The sequence below is a fragment of the Dysidea avara genome, chromosome 2 (assembly GCF_963678975.1).
Source record: "Dysidea avara chromosome 2, odDysAvar1.4, whole genome shotgun sequence".
In the NCBI taxonomy this organism is placed as follows: domain Eukaryota; kingdom Metazoa; phylum Porifera; class Demospongiae; order Dictyoceratida; family Dysideidae; genus Dysidea; species Dysidea avara.
This window is the reverse complement of record NC_089273.1, coordinates 47,005,988-47,023,879: the sequence shown is the minus strand read 5'-3', so window position 1 is coordinate 47,023,879 and position 17,892 is coordinate 47,005,988. Positions and strand designations below refer to the sequence as shown.

The window sequence follows — 17,892 nt, the reverse complement described above, 5'->3', positions numbered from 1 at the left end:
TCTGGATTCCAATCGTCTTCTTACTCCATTTTATACCCGTATATTAAGACCACCGTCCACCCCCACCTTCCCACCCTATTAGTACCATCTGTGATATTATTACCCGCTCCAAAAAAGCTGCTCAAAACAGGGCAAATTTTGGGTATCAGAAATCTATACACCCACTCAGTGATAGCTAGTGAACAGATGAACAATTGATGCAAATTTTGTTTGCACAGCTGTAGGCACTGGGAAGTTATTACACAATGATTCCTTAAAATCGCCATATCTCCTAACAAAGCTTTGTGCGTCGAAGCCTTGTTTTGTCAAATTCAATCACATATTACCTGAGGAGGTTGGACACACTCTCATTGCTACCTAATTATACAAGTACACAATCCCTACTGTGAACTTCCATTATGGTATCTTGAGCACAGTTGGGATATAACACTTCTTATTGTGATTTAATATCGTGCACTAATCCAGCTTGTTTCAGTACTTTTTATCGATGTGTTATGTTCCCTACTCTAGTTGAAAATTATAAATTTTTCTGTGTACTTGTTTGTCAATTTTTTTTGTGAATATTATTATTTTAACTGGTGAATCCACGCATGCCACATCTGAAGTGGCGCCGCGCACTCCAGCTATATCAATTATCGTCTGAAAAGTGAAGTATCCATTATGCTTCATTGTCAGCTATGTTCAACCAGTTACTAGTGCTGTGCCAATAATCGGATCGGTTATCAGAAAAACCATATATCGGCTGTGTTTTTTGTATATCGGTATCAGATCGACACTAAGATGAGAAAAGCAGCAGATCTATACAGATATAGATGAATAAAAATTGGAAATTTTAAAATGGGAATAGTGATCGCTGAAAAAAGCCACCAAACAAGAAGGGATCGCTGGGGTGGAAATGCAAACCACAAACCCCTATTTTGACTCTGTCATAAATATTTAGTTACATGCTCCCCTGAGTCATTTTAAAATGAGTCAAAATAGGGATTTGTGGTTTGCATTACCACCCAGCGATCCCTTCTTGTTTGGTGGCTTTTTTCAGCGATCCCTATTCCCATTTTAAAATTTCCAATTTTTATTCATCTAGTTAGTGTACTTTTTATTAGTCCAGTAATGGATTTGTTTTACTGATAATGATAATTGTTGTAGATATACGTAGAGCAGTTTATAATTAGTGGCTGTCAAGTTCAGTGTAAGCTTGAAAAAATGAAAAAATCTACTCAGTGAAAAAATCAAGCCAGTAGCCTCAGCCGTTATCGAGTTATGCTTGTCTGAAGGCATCAGTCAGTTATTCAGGCAGTCAGTCAGTAGAAAATTCCATTAAATATATGATTTTTAAAATTCTGTATCAACTTGTTGAAAGCATTTCAGGTTGATGTGAAAGCTTGTTTGGGCTTAGTTTTACCTAACTAATACTTCCTCGCCTAGCCAATACTACCTCATGGTTGTCAGGAAAAATTGAGGATGGTTTTTTTGTGATATTATTTTGTGGGCCACACCTACTCCTTTGTGGTCCCTACTATACACTACTATCGTACTGTATGTTTACCCTTAATTGCATTGTTGTATTTGGTAATTGCATTGTTGTATTTGGTAATTCATGTGACCCTCAATAGTTGCAATACAAACTAAAAATGATGGGGGTTTTGGGGATCGTTAGACATTCAGAATGTACTTCACGTAAGCTTCAATCCAGTCCAGTCCAGTCCAGTCCAGGTAATAGTGCTTCCTGTATGGGATTGTCTTGGTACAATAACTCAAAGATAAGTGAAGCGTGCTAGTTTGTTCTGTTTAACTGAAGTAGATCGACGATCGTATTTGTTCTACCAGGTGTTTGTCAGACTGGTGATACTCGTGATAAGTTGAGGATGAAGATTGCTATAGTGTGTAAGGCAGAACTCCTGTGCTGCCTATTGTTTAGATGTTTAACTGGCCAGTTGTTCATTGCTGATACTCTATTTTAAACAACGTAACGTGTTGTGCAGGATAGATGACGGGACTTATCTATCGAAAATTAATAATGCGATTGTCTGTATTAGACCTAGTTTTCAACATTTGTTTCCAACCTAATCCTAGCGTCTGACGATGATACTCTCGTTGACAGCTTGCAGTGACGAACCAACAGCATTAGTCTCATTCGGTCCCATTGAAACTTGCCCCCAAGTATGGCTGACTAGCAACAGTTGTTAAGCATTATTGACGTGATGCCAGCTCTATATTATACCACATTGTATACTAGTCTGGCATAGCCAGATCCTCATGGAACCAGTGAGAGTGTCTTGCTATGCCAGGCTAAATGTAGAACTGGGCGGTATGAGATCTATCAAAGCCAGTACAATGTTATAGAAAATATCACGGTACGAATACATACCACGATATGGATTGTATTTTTTAAAAATTTAATGTATAAAATGAACTTTCTCATGGAAAGTGTTATAGACAGTTGATGAAACATGCTAAAATGACTTTAATACAATCAGAAGGTTATCTTTCACTTTGGTAAAATATCTTCACATTAATAAAGGCAGGAAATAACAGGATGATGCTATAAATCAACTGCCATCCAACTCAAGATGGTATGGCGGTATTTTCTAAATTTGTCCAGTACGGTAATGGTATCATTAAAATACCTTCTCCTACGATAAGTACTGGTATATCTCCCAGCTCTAGCTAAGTGTATACAATGTGTGTAGATCATCATACCTTGCTGCTGGCACTAAATGTTTTCCACTTTGCAAGTGTCTGTGTTGTGATCTAACCTGTGAATATAAAGAAAATGTACATTTTATTGATCATACTAACAATTGCAGATTTAAGTTAAAGCTTTTGATGTGGTATGCTCATGTGTCTTTTAGCATATGCTACATTCATTGTATAGTATATATCTCATTACATAGTATATGTATGTACATAACCTATAATATTGTTTACACGCATCAAAATTGACAGTTTATCACAAAACTTTTTTTTGTTGCTTTATATCATCATTCACTTTCATTTTCTGTGTTCTGTAACATTAATGTTAGACTGCATACAGTGGAATATCTCATATAAAGGACCACCCTTGAAATGGGGACACCTCTATACCTATATAGGCTTTAAATCAACACTATTAGTAGTTTGCATACCCTGTAACTAAGGATATCTCTGTACAAAGGACCGACCCACGATGGTGTCCATCTTAGAGAATTCCACCGTATACTATATAACAGGTTAATTTTGAAGGAGAAATTTTCGAAGAGCAGCTTCAAATATAAACTTCGAAGGTTTAGTTTTCAAATATTCTACCGTTGTGCATAGCACCTCTAAAAATAAGTTTGTGAGTGCATGCACTGAAGGCGGCAACCATGTGTAGTGAGTGCTACAATGGAAATTGAGATAGTTATTAAGGATTATTGCATGTATATTTATAAAGAAATGTGGACTGCTCCACTGTTGGTTTTGCCAATGGGAAATGAATAATCTTTTTCCTATCGATTTACCATAGGTGTGGCCACCGGTTGCAGCATTATAAAATTGTTGGCTAGGTACACAATGAGATGTCTAGTCATTCTGTATTTCTTCTACACGGGATAATAAGATGTGAAATTTCTTTTAATAGACAGAATTTGTCTGGCTCAGCACAAGGTGGCTTTATATTAGAAGAGTTAAATTAGAAGCCGTGTTCTTTGAATAATCCGAAAATTAAACTCCTTTGAAAATAACGTGTTATAAGGTGCCTGAAGTGGAACCAGCTGATGAGGCTCACCACTATAAATATAAGGGCCGAAAAGTCATATCAACACAAAATGTGACCGGATTTGCGAAAAGGTACCTTTTCCACACATTTGACATACCAGCAAACAAAATGATGTAACACTTGATGCCTTATACTGATTAACTTTCTCTTAGTATCAAAATGTAGCCAGATACTGTAGCTACATTCATTGAAAATTTCAAGCAATTATATGCCATGATCAAAATTTTATGAAGCTTTAAAGTTCAAAAAATGGGTCAAATTTTGTGTGTGAAAAAGGTACCTTTTTGCAAATCCGGTCACAAATACTCTTTGTGCTGATAAGGCTTCCTGGTCATATAGTAATTTCTTAGTGTTAATATTCACTTATAATTTGTCTGATGAAATCAGTATAACAACTATGTTGTTATCCAGACATTATTGTCTGCTATTTGGAACTATTATTGCCGTAATAGAGTTGTGTATTCTATCAGAGTAGTTGGCTGATAACATAAGTATAATAGCAGTATCTCATTTTGAGGAATACTGTAATCAAAATAACCTGGCATAAACTGCTGGAGTCATCTTCATAGACATTTTGTCACCTTGTACTGGAGTGTTCATAGCTGAAAGTGTATGTATCATATTCTGAGACATAGCTCTTTTTAGTAGGTGTTGTAGTCTATGGAGGTTTTGATAACTACAGAGACTGAGTATTTCAACAATTTGTTCAAAGGTGTTGTACTCAAAGCACCTCAAAATACAGTGCTGCTGTAGCCCTTTCGGTGGTGTTGATAACAACGTGTTGCAGCAACTACTTATCCCAAGAGGTGCAATCATAGCTCTCTCATATAAGGTGTTACAGAATTGAAGGGGCGTTGCTACATATCATTTTGTGGTTTATGGGTTAAGCAGCACCCTATAGGTGCAGCCGTAACCCTTTATGCTTTCAAGGAGTACTGTCACAACACCCCAATGCTTTTCCAGTTAAACAGGGTTGTTACGAATTAGTACACTCAAATTTTAACAATGTACAGACCAAGCATAATAATCCTTAAAAACCAAGGCAAAACCAAAGTTTAGTAGTCCCCAACCTACTGTACTTAGATAATAGGGGGTATTTTATATGAATATATTTGTGTGATTTGGCGATCAATATAATCCAATGTTAAAACAAGGGTGGTTGATTAAACATGTTTGGTTTGATGTAGATTGATTTTAAAGCATATCTGTACCGAGCAGTGCTGTAGCGACAATTCCATGGGAAATGATGACTTTGGCAGTAGCTATCGCAAGATTTGGCACAGTGACCAATACAGAGAAAGCCAAACATCTTGTTGGTGTGATATCCATGTAAAGACTAAGCGTTACTGTAACATGTCGTCGCTCACGTACACACTTACCAGACCATAAATTTTCATGTGATAAAGTTTCACACTAGTTGTACTAACCATGAAAACTGTGAAACTTATGTATACTATGAATATATTGTATTCTAGGCATACAACATGGTACTTGCATTCATTGTGTGTAGAAACACCTCATTTAAAGGTGATATGAGACTGGATTTGTGAAAAGGGGTCTTTCACACACACACACATCCAATTGTATGATTTGGGGGGACCAAATGTCCATATCTTAGTGTACAAGTAGCATATCAACCTGAAAGTTTCTCCATCCCATAGCAGTGACAGTGCTTACTACTGACCAAAGTTCAGGTTAATAAACATTTTTCAAGGTGAAGTTATGAATCATCAAAGCATGTGGTGGTGGCCCCTTTTCACAAATCTGGTCACATATGTATTATGGCAATACAAACCCAAACCCACAATCAATTTTTATAAGTGTGGTTATAAAACAGCAACATTGGATCTTTTGAGTTACACAAACTAACTTAACAAAGTAACTCATTTTTTTGGAAAAGTGTTCTGCATATGATTGCAGAACACTTGATTAGACAAGGGATACCCTGAATGTATTGTGTATGTTTACAACATGGAAGCTTTATGACCAAGGAAAATTTGTTCTGCAGACCTGTCTAGTTATCTTTTTGTTATGGGTACATGTAAGTTTGTTATACTATATTGGAGCAATAGTAGTAATCTGTTTAACACAGTGCAATGTAGTGACCAACTTACTACACTTTATGTATATGTTAAAGCATAGCCGCGAGTGCTATATGAAAAATAAAGTACGAGACACGCGGCCGAGTACTTTATTTTTCATATAGCACGAGCAAGGCTATGCTTTAAATGATTTATGGAACTTTCTAGTCGTGTAGCTTCACCATACTCTAGGACTCGTAATTAACAAGCATTGCACGAACTATTAATAGCAGCCTGAACGCACACAAACTAGTTTAACAAAGTAACTCACGCGTATTTCACCATAGTTTGGATAGTAGACGTTCATTGCGTCTTTTGGCAGGTTTTGCTTGCAACCCACAATCGATTCTATTGTGAGTCACATGGTGAAGTATTTCCGTGATATCTCCAGGACTTGTCCGTTTACATTAACAAACGTAACAGTAACGTTACCTTCTCCCACCCATCATCGAAGCATTTAGGTATGTCTATAAAAGCAATCCAGTGGTGGAACTCGTATTGGCTGGGGTGATTGATCACTCAGCGCGGCGAGGCTATCAGCCTTCACCGGCTTGGGTGATTTGTCGTACTGGCGCGAGCCCCGTAGGCTATTAGCCTACACTAAGGCACGTGAGCAACTGTGCTTTATTGCCCACAAAGAATGCTTTATTGCACCGCAAAGAGTGCTTTATTGAACGAATAAAGCACTCTTTGCGGTGCAATAAAGCACTCTTTGTGGTCAATGAAGCAGTTGGCTGGCTGAGAGTGTACTTTATGAAATTTAAAGTACACTTTTTCCTTTGATCTCGCCCACGCAAAGTTCTATAAGTATCACTTTACCCTGGTGACTGCATTACAGAATCTGACATCCATGAGATTGTTATCTTCATGAAACATCATATAAACCTAGAGTCACAATAATCTTTTTTATGTGCGTGAAAAATAACCAGCAAAGATGAATCACTACTACTAAACTTCCTGTGCACGGGTGAAACTTATTTAATTTTGTCTGTTGCCTTTCATATTTCACAGCAGGGTATATATAATTATATAATAAAATACATTTAACTTCTCCACAGTTATTCCACTGTTCTTGCAGTAGTATATAGACAGTACATAAGCGGCTTCAGGATTTTTCATGACTGGTTCTTGATCAGGAGCATAGCTGGCTAGACTTTTGGTAAAGACCAAAAAAAAAAAACTATACCTGCTGAGAATAACTGCCCTCCACTAACTATGTACCAATACCACTGATAAAGTACATGACAATTTCATTTATAGCTACATAGCTTGTGACTGCTTTATTAGAGTAATTGACTGCTCTATTAGAATATTCAATCTGACTGGCCAATCCATTCACCGGTTTTATTTATTTTTTCTATTAATGTACAAACTCAGATATGAGTATTATCATTTCCAGAAACCTGAGAAACTCCCCTGGAACCGCCCCTGAAGTATTATTAATTTTGGCAATTTAGGTCCAGTAAGTTGATCAGTTTATATCAAGACTCACAGTAGTGAGTCGCGCGGCCAAGAAACTACAAAGCGCACGCCCAATTAAAAGACTCGCGGCCACTACTGTGAGTTATTTACGTGTAGGGCCGGTTTCGCAATATTAGTCCTCCTAAATTACGCAACATCTCTCAATAGATTTGTATTGCGTTACGTGATAAAAAATCTTTAGGAGTCGTTATCATCATAGTTTTCTTGCGACCTCGCTAAAATAAAAAAGTAACCATCGCAAAATAAAAAATAGGCGTATTTCACTTTATTTCTCTACCTTATGTTACAACTACTGTCACGTTATACCAGTCAACCAGTGAACATAGCCGTGTTTGTATAGTCCATCTAGCACTGACATTATCCAATCCTGGTTTGCCTATACGCGTATTTTCTTCAATCAACCTCTAATCCCTACAATAACTTTTAAAGACACGACGTGGACACAAACTCTAATGCCTGATAAACAAGTTGTGACAGCGTGCTGAACCGTAAGTTCCCTAGAGATGGCGTTTTAAGCAGAAATCTTTTAAATTCCATTTAGTACCACACCCCATGCGAGCGTTTATAAATCGCCAGTTGTCTTATGGTTTGAAGAACAAAATCACTAGCGAAGGTGCTTTAAGCATACTCTTCAATTCTCTATTTACATGTACTTTTTAATAGATTAACCACAAAGGCCGATAAGGTGAATACAAAAGGTAACAAGCCTTTAGGGGTTACCACCTCTATGTAGTGTGTACCATGTAACTTGTGTTGTGGCTTTCATTAAGTATTATGCACACACAAATGGTGAAACAAAATTTTGTAATGGATTGCTCAAATGTGGTTGGTGGTGTTGTGGCTCGAATGTGGTTCGTGGTTTACCAGTGACCATGTATGAGTTGGGGTTGGTCCACACAACTTACACAATATTCAAATTTCATGATGGCCATGATAATTTCTTGCCATATGGTAAACATACAACAATGTGTAACAACGTTAATTAACATCACATCAAGACTTGACTAAAAATAGTTCCAACAATAGTGATGATTTCTTGTATGTCAGCATGACGATACTGAGACCTGTAAAAGAATAAGCAGGCACTGAAGTTAACCTTAAATTAAACACTCATGCAACTGACCTGGAACATCGGTCGCAACACCAAAAACACTTGTTTCGATATCTGATGACACAATCCAGCAGGCACTGAATTAAAAGAGAATGTACAAAAAATCAATATGCCGGGCTGTGTCAATAATAGCATGGATAATCAAAATGAACAAAAATTATATCCCAGGCTAAGTGAATGAATAACATAACTGTTGGGTAAGCATGTTAAACCAGAACATTAGGACATTAGTCAAACCAGAACACTAGGACATTAGTCAAACAAAAGTACGCTATCACAACTTGGTCATAATACAATGTTTGTACCACTGGACTTCACACTGGTTGCCCAAAAATTGTGCCATTCTGGGACAACAGCATAATATTATGAAACAAATAGTTACTACAACACAGAAGGCTTACTGTTGCACTGTCTACACTGATATACCATAATTTAAAACATAACAGGTGGGCATTAAATACAATACACTTAATATCTGGGTACTAGGAAAAATCACTAACATCACAACATGTAAACTGACCTGGAAATTAACACCCTTGATGCCACTACAGTCTACACTGGATACTTGTTCGAACCCATCAACACTATGCCTGATACATCTGAGTAGACTGACCTGCAAATTCACATCACTAGTATACAGTGATAATTGATAACTGCAAAAACAACAATTGCAATTATAATACAATTCTTCTGTACGTCAACTGACCTGAAATTCATGACACTCAATACCGAGACCTGTAAAAGAATAAGCAGGCACTGAAGTCAACCTTAAATTAAACACACATGCAAACTGACCTGGAACATCGGTCGCAACACCAAAGACACCTGTTTCGATATCTGACGAAACAATCCAGCAGGCACTGAATTAAAAAGAGAATGTGCAAAAAATCAATATGCCAGGCTGTAATAATCAAAATGAACTAAAAATATATATCCCATATGCAGGTTAAGTGAGTAACATAACTGTTGGGTAAGCATGTAAACCAGAACATTTGGTCATTAGTCAAACAAAAGTACGCTATCACAAACTGGTCACTGATAATTGATAACTACAAAAAGAACAATTGCAATAATACAATTCCTCTGAACGTTAACTGACCTGAAATTCATGACACCTGTATCTTTGTTCCTGCATGGTCTCAACTTACATATGTACCATGATCACATTCAACTGCTAGTGGATAAACCAGTATGACCAGATGGCCTGCAAAAACCAACAAGCAGGTGTTAAATACAATACACATACCTAAAGCCTGGAATATGAAAAATATTATATAAGCATTATTCCACACTGATATAGTAATAGATTATAGGATGTTGTGGAACTTGCCTAAATGTGTAAACTTGAACATGAGGACAACTGCATAATCTGGACACTTGGAATTGTCCAATACCTGATGAACCGCAAGTAGGTACTAATGACATTCACTTCAACATTTTATCCCAGCTGGGTGAATCTCTTGTAACTGAGTAAAAAGGTGTTTATTTTCCACCTGCAACCAAAGTTCTGCATTTCTGTGGTTGGGTGTACATAAACTGACCTGGAAAATCAGTATGCCATAGGGGTATGGAAATAGTTCCTTTCCTTCTGTTGTGACATTACTTACAGCTGACTGGTAAATGATCATCAATGTCCCCATGGACCCCAATAATGAGTATACCAATAACTTCACAAGTTGGAATGAATTTCCTTTCAACATGTGGTGGAATGAATTTCCTTTCAACATCTGGTGGACAGGTCCAAAAACCCTATCGCACAAACACGGTGAATCAGTGTGTGGCGATGTGACACGTTGCACAAACTTCACTCCTCGTTTCGTTAGCATCAAGACCGGCATATATCATAGAGTCCCTCAGTATTCTTGACTCTTACTTTTTCAAGCGTTGCTCAAGCGATGTAGTTTTTCACGAGGGGCTCGAGTTTCTCAGTAAAGTCGAGCCGATAAAGTACGCCTCACCATCTAGTTACATTCTTAAACCATTCAATTTAAAACCACGTATCACGAGTGTCCGCTTAAGGTAATTAGGGACTTTCCACGAGATTTCCCCTAAATAGATCACGTGTTAGTTGTCAATCCGGTGGATTCTGGTGGTATACATGGTTCAACAATGCGGTAAGTGTAGTATAAGCTGTCAATGAATAATTGTTTGCGCACTGCTAAACTAAGTTATTTTTGTGTGATAAGCATGCTTGAGGAAGGGTCTGGGGGACGAGACTAATGTTTTGACAGCAGTTGATGATGGACAGCAGTTGATGATGGCCAGGCAAAGAACTGCGAGAAGAAATAGTATGATAGTAGGGAAAAATTCCCACCCCTATAGCTCTGCCTAGGGGCATTAACTAGCATTATCTACAGCTACTGTATTATGTTGCTGATATGTACATTCAGGCCAAGAATAAAGGTGAAAGTGGTAGTAAGGCTCAATCCTATTATTCTGCTGAACAGGCAAGGGAGTCTGGGACTCTGGGGACATGTTCCCTCAGGAAAGTACAAGTACTACAACTTTTTTGTTTTAATTGCTTCATCAAGTATAAAAATTTCAGTCAAAAGGTGATGATCGAGCTCTGGTCTTATGCACTGGTTGGAGTGGTTGTATCGATACTGCACTGTGACATCCTTGAGGGGTTAGTGCTGGCATTGTCCATGGAAATACTATTCCATCTCCCCGAGTCTTGATGATTGAGTCCTCCATTCCTTTCTCTGCTGCTCCAATCCTGAAGTTGTGACCACAGTCAAAAGGTGACGATCGAGGCTCTGGTCTTGCATCTATACTGTACTGCAACACCCTTGAGGGGTTAGTACAAGCATTGTCCATCGCAATACTGTTCCATCTCCCATATACAAGTCTTGATGGTTGAGTCCTCTATTCCTTTCTCTGCTGCTCTAATCCTGAAGTTGTGACCAAAATATTAAAAAATGGTTATAACATGATAAATGATTATGATGATAACAATTACAAATGTATTTATAGCTGTGTAGCAACTGTGAACTAATTAGGCACTTGCAAGTTTAATTAGGTGTCTGAAGCATTTAACATACACAGATATGAGATATATTCATGACGTGCAGGCAGTAAAGATAAATTTACTCTAATAGAACAGTCATACTACACCGTAAATTCATACTTCCGAATTTACGGTCATTATTATGTATGGATTTTACTGACTCTCCAAGATAATATTCTGCATTAATGTTAATTGCTCATTTCCAAAAAAATTACCTTTTAAACCAAATGTAGAGTCTATCACTGACAAAAATGAGTGATATCCACCCGAAAAACACCTTCGCTGTAAAAAAGGCGCGCCCAAGAAACTACAAGTACCTGGAACCCAATGTAAAAAAGAAAAAGAAAAGTCAGCTTAGCTGAAGTGAAAAGTAACTGGTAACTTAAAGAGCTGATATCTGAAGCGGCCAAGAATACAATTACTAAAGTTTAATTCCTTGCAAGAACACCTTGGCTATAAAACAGGTGTATGCATGAAAGTAACTGGCAACTGAAATGGCTGATATCTGAAGCGGCCAAGAATGAATGGTCATATACAACTAATTCAAAAATTTAACACTGAACCTTTATAATTCAGCTGTGTTCTATATTCACTCTTGCTGCATCGTAAAGTAATTTCTTTTAACTCTAATTGGCTGGTAATTTGGCCGCCTTTTTTTGCTCTATTATACTGACTATTAAAAAAGGCAGCCAAATTACCAGCCAATTAGAGTTAAAAGAAATTACTTTACGATGCAGCAAGAGTGAATATAGAACACAGCTGAATTATAAAGGTTCAGTGTTAAATTTTTGAATTAGTTGTATATGACCATTCATTCTTGGCTGCTTCAGATATCAGCCATTTCAGTTGCCAGTTACTTTCATGTATACACCTGTTTTATAGCCAAGGTGTTCTTGCAAGGAATTAAACTTTAGTAATTGTATTCTTGGCCGCTTCAGATATCAGCTCTTTAAGTTACCAGTTACTTTTCACTTCAGCTAAGCTGATTTTTCTTTTTCTTTTTTACATTGGGTTCCAGGTACTTGTAGTTTCTTGGGCGCGCCTTTTTTACAGCGAAGGTGTTTTTGGGGTGGTATATATACAGTGGCAGATCTAGGATTTTTAAAAGGGGGTTTCTAAAAGTTGGTATAGTTGAATAAGACATCTGATGACATTTCTTGGAAAATTTTGAGATTTCAGAAGCTCTGAGCTTGGATTTTAGGCTAGTTTTTAGGTAGCAATTACAAGAAATCCAATGCTTTAAACTGTAAATACTATAGCTAACTATAGGGCAAAGATGGTAACTATAAGCTGTTAGCTTTGATTGTTCTATTAGAGTAGTTACTTCACTGCTCTATTAGAGTATCTCGATCGTTTTTAATGCAGTGGGGGATGAAAAGTGAAGTGTTGCTGAGGGTTCAGTAGCTATAAATGGTGTTAGTTAAGTGCAACTGCATGCATGATACTGAAATACAGTGATATATAGTTGCTTGCTATGACAAATTGTAGTACAACAATGTTTTATAATGTATTTTTAAGACTGCCCTGTCGAAACCCCAGAGACCCATCTAGATCCGCCACTGATATATATATTAGTTAGAAGTAGTTGGGAAAGATTCACATCTGTGTACACAATTAGAATTTTTGATCAACAATCAATACTACACTGTACAGAAAGTAGCCAGAAGAAACGAGAATAACCACAATAAAATTAACATGAAAGATTATGTGAAATAATATACAATCATAAAATTCTGCATAATGTCCTATAGTCATTCTAGTGTAGTTTTACTTCTGAAGAAAAGTACATTATGAAATTCAGGATTTTACAGTGAGTTAGTTCAGCAATTCACTATAAGAAAAAGTGGAAAAGTGTTTTAAAACAAAATTCCTAACAAAATTCTTTACTATTTGTAGTGGAAATGGATATATGTAAAGAAGACAGTTTGGTGTCTGCCCTTGAAAGCTTGGTGGCACTACTGCATCAACGTTCAGCCGGTCACGGGTACAATTTGAAATTATGGCATCTTTTACTTCTAATGGTGTAGCCATCTTGTTTACACTCCAATAAATGGCTGCAGCTCCACTCACAAGAGGGGCAGCCTGTGACGTACCACGAAATGTAGCCACAGCGGCTCTGCTTGATATTCCAGCACTTGTTATATCCTGTCCTGGAGCAAATATGTCGACACATCTTCCATAGTTTGTACCATCCCTTGCAGAACGATGAAGGTATAGATCATCATTCCGTTGTGTTCCTCCAACTGTGAGGACATCTGGTGATGCTCCAGGTGAGAACCTACATATTGTAATGAAAATAATCAATAAATTGATCAATATTAGAGTATAATAATGTTTAATGCTTATAATTATGTTACAAGATTTACGTCATCACACATCTAATTTACTGTCCTCAACTATCTATAACTTCAGATTCTAATGACTTGAAATTTGGTCAGTGCTGAGTATCAACATAGCTTAATGAATGGAGAAAATTTCAGATTAATATCTTACTTAAACACTAAGTTATGGTCTCTAATCCGGTCACATATGTATTGCAGATGTCAGTGTTATGAAGGTACATGCATATTATTATTATATTGTTATTAGCACTTTACAGTGACCAGCACTGAAAGCATGCAAGCATGTGTGCATAATATTATACATTGATTATAAAATTGTTTTACACATGGCTGATAACAAAGTATTATAAGTTGCTTTGTCCTTTTCTTGTACATATGTACTGTAATTGTGATGAGCAGCATTTGAGACTTTACCTGCATGCATCAGTTAAGCCATTCCCAGCAGAAGCCACCACCAGTATTCCTTGCTCAGTAGCTTGCCTAATAACGTCATGTAATGATTGACTTCTTGAACCACCTAGTGACATGTTGATGATGATCTTCCTGTCCTTTCTGGCTATCTGTTGTTCAATGACATGATCTATTCCAAGTAGTACAGTACTGCGTCTTCCTCTATTATCACAACCAAGTACTCTAGTACTATACAGTGTGGCTCCTTTAGCAGATCCGAATGTCTTTCCAGCAGCTAGAGCAGCAACGTGAGTTCCATGACCATTACAGTCCCTTCCTTGTTGGTTACTACCAGTTGAAAAATCTGTTGGGTCGTAAAAATCATATCTAGCTCTTCCCTCAAATTCTTCATGGTCAAATCTGATTCCTGTAATGAACAAAAATGCACATTAACTGGGTATAATTATTCCCCTGTTTTAGTGTGTTAAAAATAATACAGAAAGCACAATAATTGTGTTACTGAATTTTAGAAAAATCACCCATATCATTATTATATGCATCAAATAATTAGAATTTAAAATTAATCTTCAGTGAGTTGCTATTAGCTAATAGCAAAGAGCAGCACTTTTAAAAAAGACTTCATTCTTGTAATTTAAGGTATTGAGGATCATTAACAAGTAGATTTGCAATATAAAAAATTTTAATGTTTTATTTGATCATTAAAATGTACTTATACCGGTATGGTTGATTTTACAAAATTCCACCACATAATAATCTGATTGGATAATTATATGGAAAAGGTCATCTACACAGGTGATCCACATTAACAATGGCCGAATTTTTCAATGGTTGTGATAGCATGGGGACTTCCATCGTGCAGTAGCAAAATTAATTTATTTGTCGTTTTCACAAGCTGAAATCACTGGATAAGAGAATAGCAAGCAATAAGCATGTTGGGAAATATACACACCATACTAACTTTGACAATACTATTAACTTCATCTGTATTTGTGTTACAATGGTATCAGGAGAGATGCTATTTCGCTATGATAACATTAATCACTGTATGTATTCCAGCAGAGGTAAAGGTGAAACATACTTACAATAAAATTTATATCAATATCAGAGTTAAGGTCTGTTGTGGATTTGTAAAACAGGTTACATTTTCGTAGCATGTGACTAATATATGGGACAATTATGATTTTAAAAATAAATTAAAGCCCAAGTGATCAAGACAATACAGTAGTATAGCTAGAACAGGCACAGATTCCAGAGGGGGGTGGTCAAAATTAAATGTCACCGCATTGTCTGGCTTGGTATGGTGAGACCAAAATAAAAAAAAGGTGACACTTTGCATGCTGACAATATAGCTACCCATCCATCCAACTAGTATGCATTTATCACTCATGAAGTACATAGAAATCCTTATAGATAGTCAAATCACTCTAATCTGACACCTGCATAATTCAGAATCCTCTCTAATACAACCAAAATGTCATTTACCAACACTTTTGTATAGAAAGCTACCTCTGTAATCCGTAATTCGACACAAATTTGCTTGGAAATACATTGTTTTCAACCTTTGTATTCCAACAGAGAATAATAGCAGCATTAAAAACAATCACAGAAAATAATTTTTTAGCATTTAATTGGTTGACAATAATAGTAAAACGCTGTAATACTTGCCAATTCTAAACTTAATTCATGTTTAAAACCTTGTGTGATCTGTTTTACCTGTTATTTACTGTGTAATCTCACATAGTACAATGTCAGATTACAGAAGTGACTTGATAATCCCATAACCTCCTTAATCCAGCTAAATGTATAGCTCCCATTGAGCATCGGATTAGAGAGGTTTGACTGCAGCTCGCTACACACTGCTCTAAAATCTGTGACTGCTGTACTAGAATACCTCAAATGGTATACTAAATAATTGGAGGGGCTCAAGAGCCTCCCTGTATCTACCACTGACCTAGAACTAGGGGTAATAGGTTAATTACAGGGAGTGTAGTATATTTCATAACTATATACAACTAACAATAATAATGCCATAAGCTATAGGTAACCTGTGTCCAGAATGTAGATGTCGATTCCTGACCCATTATTGATAGTGGAGTATTGTCCATCAAGTGGAAGATCACTTTGATCAATCCTATCCAAATGCCATAGTGTTGTTGGTGATGTCGTCTCCACTATCTGATCCTCTTCTATGTATTTTACCATTGACTGCTGACACATCTAATAGTAACAATAAAATAATGTGTTTATACACCACATGTGAATCAAATTGTCATACAGTTACAGTTTTATCACGTTCATCCACAATGACTCTCCAAATTTCTTGATTAATTGGCCAGTTAGTTGGTAGCTAAGTGCATGTAGTTAAATACTGAGTTAATTAGTTTATGCTCTTGCTTAACACCTCTGTAGCAAAAATAGGTGTAGAAAAGAAATAAGCCAGTTGTCCATTTTTGAAAACAACTTAAAAAAATGTTTTAAGCATCAAAGAGTAGGTTAGAGTTAATGGTTTGTATTGCTGAGTTACAGAATTTTAAAAGTTGTGTCTCGATTTTGGAAGCTCACTGACATGTCTTGGTGCTGGCACTACAGATAAATAGTATTGTTAATTCTTGAGCAATGTGTTGGAAGCTGTTTGGGTTCCTTTGAAGGCAAGCATATGTTTGGGCTTACTTATTCCCAAACAATCCAGTTAAGGCTCTGATGGTTTCTTATAGATTTTTCATGGGAAAGCACAAACCTTCATGATCTCCGTGACTTGGAAATATACTACAACTGCATGATACTTTGTCTGTCTTTCAAGAACTTACTAAGTTAACTCCATCACTGTTCATTCGCATAATAGCTCCACCATAGTGACGATTTTGAAATTCAATTATTCCAGAGGTCATCACTGAATTGTTGACATCATTGTTTGCAGAGATAATAGTTTGCATCTAAGAAAGAAAAGAGCGAAATGCTAGTATAACACCCTTGTGTATATATCTTCTTGATTCAAAGGCATGCATTACCATTGATAAACAAAGCACTGCATGACATAGAATATATTCACTCACTATTTCAGACATGTTAGAGAATTTCTTCATCATCACAATGTAACTTGTAGGTACAACAAGTCCTGGTTCACCACTGATCAACTTCGTACAGTTGTGAGTATTGTTCATCAGTTCAACCAGCTCAATAGATTTCACCAATTCACTTCTACATAACTACACGGAGAAGACAAGTTTACAATACATAGTTAATAGATATTATTCTTTATAACCTCATGACCTGACCTATTTTATTAAGATAAATGTATGTACATAGCATAGTACACAGTTAGACTACATAATCATTTGATATATGGTACCTTTTTAAGGTCTTTAGGTTCCAATATTGCAGTGAATGATTCTTCCATATATTCAATATCTCTTGCTCCATCTAGTATCTCTATAAGATACTGAACTTGTTGTGACTTGGTATTATGAGTAGTGTTAACCATGTATATGCCGGTATCCATTATCTTAACTCCAGTGTTCCCCACTGAATTACTGTCATCTATCAACTTGTCACAAGTCATCACTGAAGTGGCCATTGCTGCAGTCACTGCTACAAGTAAGATCTTCTGTAGGTGATTTCTGATATTCATCTTGCTAATATCAATATGCAATTTATGTTCTGTCTCAGTTATTGCTGCTCTTTTATGCTGTGGTAAAAACCTTTGTTAGCATAATATTATTGAT

General features: G+C 36.6%; 2 protein-coding genes across 10 annotated transcripts; both read right to left on the bottom strand.

Annotated features, from left to right (window-relative positions):
• Positions 1-8,210: 8,210 nt before the first annotated feature.
• On the bottom strand, positions 8,211-11,193 carry LOC136247482 (uncharacterized). Of its 9 annotated transcripts, none has more exons than XR_010697593.1 (8): positions 9,952-11,193; positions 9,741-9,903; positions 9,510-9,614; positions 9,206-9,459; positions 9,117-9,145; positions 8,931-9,023; positions 8,423-8,487; positions 8,211-8,363 (listed from the first exon to the last, which is right to left on the bottom strand). XR_010697593.1 is itself a non-coding variant. In XM_066039203.1 (8 exons), exons 4-8 carry the CDS (start codon positions 9,518-9,520, stop codon positions 8,288-8,290), a joined length of 399 nt encoding a protein of 132 aa, XP_065895275.1. In that variant the 5' UTR covers positions 9,521-9,614; positions 9,741-9,903; positions 9,952-10,159; positions 10,214-10,533; the 3' UTR covers positions 8,211-8,287. The 9 variants fall into 9 exon arrangements, 7 of the variants coding, with proteins under 7 accessions (XP_065895275.1, XP_065895276.1, XP_065895279.1 ...); XR_010697592.1 differs by having other exon boundaries at positions 8,931-9,063; positions 9,805-9,903; positions 9,952-10,528; XM_066039203.1 differs by having other exon boundaries at positions 9,117-9,270; positions 9,952-10,159; positions 10,214-10,533.
• Positions 11,194-13,086: 1,893 nt separating this feature from the next.
• Positions 13,087-17,800, bottom strand: LOC136247481 (extracellular serine proteinase-like). The gene is made up of 6 exons (XM_066039202.1): positions 17,520-17,800; positions 17,224-17,376; positions 16,978-17,103; positions 16,216-16,387; positions 14,174-14,576; positions 13,087-13,695 (listed from the first exon to the last, which is right to left on the bottom strand). The coding sequence occupies exons 1-6, from the start codon at positions 17,796-17,798 to the stop codon at positions 13,233-13,235; spliced, it is 1,596 nt and encodes a 531-aa protein (XP_065895274.1). The 5' UTR covers positions 17,799-17,800; the 3' UTR covers positions 13,087-13,232.
• Between the last annotated feature and the right edge of the window lie 92 nt (positions 17,801-17,892).